At 29.1% G+C, this 6,288-nt stretch overlaps 1 protein-coding gene across 1 annotated transcript; it reads left to right on the top strand.

Moving 5' to 3' along the window:
- The first annotated feature begins 1,309 nt into the window (after window positions 1-1,309).
- Window positions 1,310-5,379, top strand: mRpL48 (mitochondrial ribosomal protein L48). The gene is made up of 4 exons (XM_014419132.2): window positions 1,310-1,442; window positions 1,800-2,026; window positions 3,383-3,485; window positions 5,105-5,379. Exons 1-4 carry the CDS (start codon window positions 1,431-1,433, stop codon window positions 5,297-5,299), a joined length of 537 nt encoding a protein of 178 aa, XP_014274618.1. The 5' UTR covers window positions 1,310-1,430; the 3' UTR covers window positions 5,300-5,379.
- The last annotated feature ends 909 nt before the right edge of the window (window positions 5,380-6,288 follow it).

Below are 6,288 nucleotides of genomic sequence, written 5' to 3'. Positions count from 1 at the left end.
GCAAAAGTGTTAATAAATATAGTGTTTTTTGTCCCTTATAATGCCATATGGCAAATGAAGAGCCTAGTTGTATATATGTATATAAATTTAGATCATGTATGTTTTGTATATATTATATAGTAAATACAAATTAGGAGTTAGGAAAAAAAAGATGTTTTCTTAGTTACCTGTGGCGTTTGACAAAATAAATTAATTGTATGTATAGTTTATTTTTATGGTTACTACTTAGGAAATTAAATGTTCATTAAAGAAAGGAAAAAGTTATCTAAGCAAAAACAAAAAATGGTATTCATCTGTAAGGGGAACAATCTTTTTGTGAGTGGTTTGATTATTGGTAGTAAAGAGGAGGAAGTTTTATATCAATAATAAATTAGATTACCTTCCCATTACTGTGAATATTGTTCTTCGTTCGTTTTAAAAAGGATGTTACTGAAAAATGGGAACTGGTTCCTCAATAGCAATGAGAGATCAATTCTTCTGTGCAGCGACCCTTACTATATTGAACAAAAAACGGATGAGGACATGCACAAAGGAATGGCTTCAATACGAGCCGATACCAGCACAAACACTTTCTCCCTTTTTGTTTACCTCTTTGCTTTCCTTTTTCTGACATACAGTGGTTTATACTACTGGTTACAACCCTATTCTAATCAGAATGTGAAGGACAAGTTTTCATTCTGTCGGGCTGCCACGAAATAAATGTCAACCCGCCCAGACCGGAATCGAATTGGTATTGCTGTAGTTTCGAGATTGCTAAGGTGACGCCTTAACATATTCGCCTAAAACGGCCTTAAACTTTCTCGAAACCACATGGTTCTTCGCATACCTCAGCAGTTTTGAGTACCAACAATCTTTCTGTTTGGTTAGGCTCAGTTCTGAGCGCTCGGTGTTGGACGTGGCTGTACACGAGCGAATATTTTTGACGGGTCATGGATTTTTAGTTGAAACTTGAAGGCCTAAGACTCGGCTTCTAATCAGCCGATCTGCCCTGTGGAAAAATCTGCAAGCCGATGCCTATTTAAAATATTAAAAAAGTATTATAATATTTTAGGTTCATATGTTCAATGCACTTGAATAGTAAGTGTGTGTGTAAGCAAATTTAAGAATTTATTATGCCAGAGATGCAGAACCAAAATTATAATTTACTTTTTATCACCAATACCAAAAGTTCCCTTCGTCAAATATAATTAATACAATTCAGGGAAACAGTGATAGACAATCAAGGTGTTAAAGTTTTAAGAGCTTCCTTTGCTAAAATAAACTTTCCATGATATGTTATCCAACAATCTATTTATGATCACCTCTTGTTAAACTATCTCCTTGTAAGTAATATTGTAACCTTCACAAGAGGATTATCTAAACATGGATTTTTAAATAACCCAGGAGAGATATTTATTTTTAATTTCTTTGTATACTATTTAAGCCGGAAAATGATGAGAGCAGTATGTTTATGCTAATTTTACTTAATCCAAAAATATACCATTTATTTGTGCTAGTTCGAAGATTACTCAGACTAAATTAATTACTGTTTGATCTATCTTACAAAATCCTATGTAAGACCAAATTCGTCAATGTTTAAAGAATTTCTATGACCCATTATTAATTCCCAACTGTCACATTTTTATAGTTAGTTTATCTTGTTTGTTTGGTACCTCAAAGCAATTGATATTATGTCCTTTATCAAATCATTATACACTTTTTTTATTAATAATATAAATTTATGATATTTCAACAGAGTTCGTTTAATGTTTTTTTATAAAATATTATTAATTTTTAATTAATAACAAATTAATTTTTAGGTCTTGAAACGAACTCAAGATATTATATTCTCTGCAGTGAAAGCACAACAAAGGCTAGCCAGCACTTCATTTTATGACCCTCCTTATTTAGATAGTCTGAAACCTAAAATTCCATTATACGAGCCATTGAACATTCAAATTAAGGGTTATGATTTTGCAGTTTTAGAGAGTTATCAGAAAGAAATAAACAGAATTGCTAAAGTAATGGACATTGAAATAAGTGATGGGTAAGTTTAGTGATGCAAGTCACGTATATTAAATATATTATTTTAGTGTTACTTAAAAGCTTCTTCAATTCATGATTAGAAATTCAAAAATATACACAAATACAAATCTTGGTCAACTAATATTTGAAGAAGAGAGGGAAACGATCGTCTATTATTTTTTTCCTGTGATAAATACCCTCTGTTTTATAATGCAAGCTTTATATTAGATATGAGACTGTATACAGTGTGATTTATAAAAAACCTAAGAAATGGGTGAAAAAAGAAATTGATGATACTAAACTGGATTTAAGGCAGGTAGCTCTTCTGTTAATCAAATATTTAGCTTGAGTCAAATGATTTAATTATTTAGTAGAAAACAGTTAATTAGGTGACTATTCAGTCATACTTATTTTGTACATCCACCTTCTTTATTTATTAACCATTTTCATCTATTTACTTTTTTCTCAGTTTAGCTCTGTTCAACCAGTTTTAGTATATATCTGATGTATTGACTTCACTTATTGTTATTTTTTGCCTTGTATTTACATTTTATTCTTTGTATCACTTTTCTATGTCATGCCACATTCTGTATATAACATAATTTTTCTTTATTGTATGATCTATCTGTTAATTTTATTATCTCTTAGTTCATTATATTATCTTTTATGTGTTTTATGTTTATACTGTTATTTAATTAATTTACTCTGTAGACAGTATATAGTAATTTATTATAACTTGTTAATTATTATCTCTTGTTCATAGTTTTTTTTGTTTATTTTATAATATTGTTTTATTAACCTTTCATTCTTGTTTTAGCATTTATATTACCTAACTATAATCTCATACTTTTTAATTGTTTTAATATGGTCACATTGCCATGTCACCTACTTCCTTCAAATTTATATTTCCAGCTCATTAATTTCATTTTAATTTTATCATCACTTTTTTCATTAATTATTACTCCAATGGTACATTTTCAATTCTATTATTTATTAACGTACTTGTAATTAATATTTATTCTGTTAATCTCAATTTATATTCTTTTAATGTACATTTTTTCATACAATCTTCTAGTAGGTGTATTCGTATAGTCCTACCCTACTTAACAATGTTTTATTTACCCATGTTAAAGCCAAATTTATTTAAACTTTATTGTCTAATAAATTTTTTTATACTATTTTTTTTAATCTTTTTAACTGCAAACAATACTATCTTCCTACACATAAAATTTTCAGAAAAATATTTAACCGGTATTACATTGGAAAATAGATAAATTATCTAATGAACACCTTATTGTAAAATATAAATTAGAATTAAATTATCTGAATGATAATTAAGATTATTAGATTAAAGATTTTCATATGATTTTTTTTTTAGCTGGGCGATTCCTGGAGTAAAACATAAAATACAAAGATTTAAACCTAACAGTTCAATTGTTCAAAATGAGTACGAATTGGTGACCTATGAACGGAATCTACAGGTATATGTTGTTTTTTTTATATGCTATTAATATCTTGTCTCTTGCTGAGGAAATATAGTAACTATTATCTTCACAAAAAAGAAGAAACAATGTAATCTCTATCTACTTTGGAAGATATTTGAATTGTTAATATCTTTAGTTTAATAAATTAATTATCAGAGTTAACTGTGTGGAAGTGGTAAAAAGTAGATATTGTTTATACCAATTGTTATTGGTAAGTAGTATTTTTTATTGTGTTGTTTGACGGAACTGAGGGTCCAATAAAGGGAAAGATCGGTGGATGAGGTTTTTGGCTACATTAATTTTTTGGTGATAGGAGTGTTGAGAGAAAAAATTAAGGGGACGGCCAGAGTAGGTGGGTTTGGTGTACCATCAGAATTGGATATTACCAGCAATTAGATACAGAACCATCAGAATTTCTTATAATACGGAGGTCCAGGAACAGGAGAGAGTGGTCGATTTCATGTTCATCTGTGAACCGAAGGCGAGTTTGGTATGAATTGAAAGATGATAAAATATCAGGAATTTTGTCAGGGTTGATAATGAGAAAAATGTCATCGACGTATTTTTTAATAAAAATAATGTATCCAGGGAAAAATGTGATGACAGAGTCTAGATCATTTAGGACTATGTTAGAGATGTTGGGAGTAAGAGAGTTTGATGAGAGAACTGGTTGTTAAAGGTGAGTCATGCAGTCTTACAACAAAGTTCAAGAAATTATAGGTAAGATGTGAGATTAAGGATGGTGTGAGGTTCTATAGTGTGCCAATTTTTCTCTACAATAAACAGTGCCTTGTCAATGTGGATATTGGTTAAAAGGCTTTCGGCATCAAGTAAAGTTAAAATAAAGTTGTCTGGGATATGGAAAGATAATAAAAGGTTTCTAAGTTCAAACGAATTTTAAATGTCATAGAGATTATCATGGCTTAGAATTTGGAGAGATGGCAAAAGGAATTTACTAAGATTTGGAGAGGAGGTGTTAATATTCAAAATAATAGGGCGAAGGGGGTTTCCAGGTTTAAGCGAGGAGGTAGGGAGTTATATGATATGAGGCTCTAGTAAGTATGACGTGTAATCTGTTTAGTCTTAAGAAGGTTCTTGAGGACTCAGTTAAATTTTAACATATGTGGGTGGGTGGGATCTCGAGAGGTAGGTTCATAAGTGGTTCAGTAAATTCTTAATAATTCTTTTTTATGTACTTTATAAACATAACAATTGTTTTGAAATGTTTTGTTAATTCTAAAATGTTTCTATCTTGTTTTTTTATTTAGTCCTGCGAAGTGGGGTGAAACATTGGTTTACAATAAATAGTTTTCTTTTACTATTTTGATACTTTTATTGACCGTGACTATCTTCCTACTTTATAAAATAATTATTTTTATATAACTTTATTTTTTATAATGAGGTCCTGAGGTTATAATTTAAAAATGGATCCCACTTAACAAACATACAATAATTGTATACAATTTATATTATAATTATACTATAACTATATATATACTTTGTATAGTATATTGTTATAAAATTGTACAAATATCCGTATAATTACCGTAATAAATCTTTAGCTTAATTTATCTTTAATTACATATTTATTTTTAGTTAAATTAATTTATTTTCAGGTAGTTGACTTGCCCTCGACTGTCGCTCCTATTTTCTTTCAGTTGATTCAAGCTGCTCAACCTCAGGGGACTATTATAGAAGTGCATGAACACTTGAATGAGCATGAAATAATAAGGTACATCCCAGTCCACGAACTGATCCAATTAAAGACACAGCTGACTGAGCTTGGAGGACCTGTTACTAAGAAGAAATAAGAGCTATATTATATGTATATATTTTCACTTTAGTTATGTATATTTTAATGTACAATAAATTTAATTATATATTAAGTTGATTTTTTGTTTATTATTTTCAAGAATGAACCTTTGTAATCAAACTAGAAAAAAAATTAATGCCTCCTCAAATTTTGAGGTTATATATTCCGAGTATGAAGATAAAGGAAAATATATAGTATTTTGAAAACATTATGGCAAAGTTTTATATTTTTTCAATTTTCCTGTCCTGTATGGCTCTAAATTAAATAAAAGAGAGGTTACAGAAGAGGCTACAAAGTCAACTTCATTTACCATATCTAAGATCTATCAAGTTTCATTTGGAAATTTTCAAAACTTTAAAGAAAAGGATGTGTCAATTGAGTTTTGAACACTGTATAATATTTTACCCTTTCCCTATTAAAGTCAATTCCAATTACCACCAATAAATGTTTATCAAAAAAATGTTATGTTTCTTTATACATACTATGTTATTCTAAATACATTTTCTGATATCTGGCTGTCATGAGCAATTTATTTCAACTATTGAGGTATCTAAAGAAAGGGAATTTCATCTAGAAGTGACAAATGTCCATTTCAATTCTCAAATTCTTACTAGAACTTTAATAAAAGTGTGAGAGGTTTCAATACTCCAGTGGTACAAATTGGATTTTTAATATTTCAACATGGGTGTCAATACATGGTTACATTCCTATTGAACATATCAGGCTGTGTGTTTTGAAACTAGAGTCTTGGAAACTGAAGATAGGATTTTGGCTGGACTCTTGTTTGGTAGAAATAGGCTCCATACGGCTTTCCCACTCTTCATATCCATTTTCTCATCTTTTCAATCCATTTCTGTAATTTTATAATTTTTATTTATATGGTTGCTTAGTTAAAATAAAGTGTATGTATATTAATTTGATTGTAAAAATATAAATAAGATTTTCTATTAAAATTGATTTATTAGCTTTTAAAAATAAAACCAATGT

This window comes from Halyomorpha halys, unplaced genomic scaffold, assembly GCF_000696795.3.
Source record: "Halyomorpha halys isolate HHAL.00 unplaced genomic scaffold, Hhal_1.1 Scaffold218.1, whole genome shotgun sequence".
In the NCBI taxonomy this organism is placed as follows: Eukaryota; Metazoa; Arthropoda; class Insecta; order Hemiptera; family Pentatomidae; genus Halyomorpha; species Halyomorpha halys.
The sequence above is the reverse complement of the archived record's forward strand: the minus strand, read 5'-3'. Positions and strand labels throughout refer to the sequence as shown.

What these genes read in the sequence shown, in the direction of transcription:
- mRpL48 (XM_014419132.2), top strand. An exon ending in GACATTGAAATAAGTGATGG is followed by an intron (nt 2,027 to 3,382) that starts GTAAGTTTAGTG and finishes TTTTTTTTTTAG; the next exon opens with CTGGGCGATTCCTGGAGTAA. An exon ending in CCTATGAACGGAATCTACAG is followed by an intron (nt 3,486 to 5,104) that starts GTATATGTTGTT and finishes ATTTATTTTCAG; the next exon opens with GTAGTTGACTTGCCCTCGAC.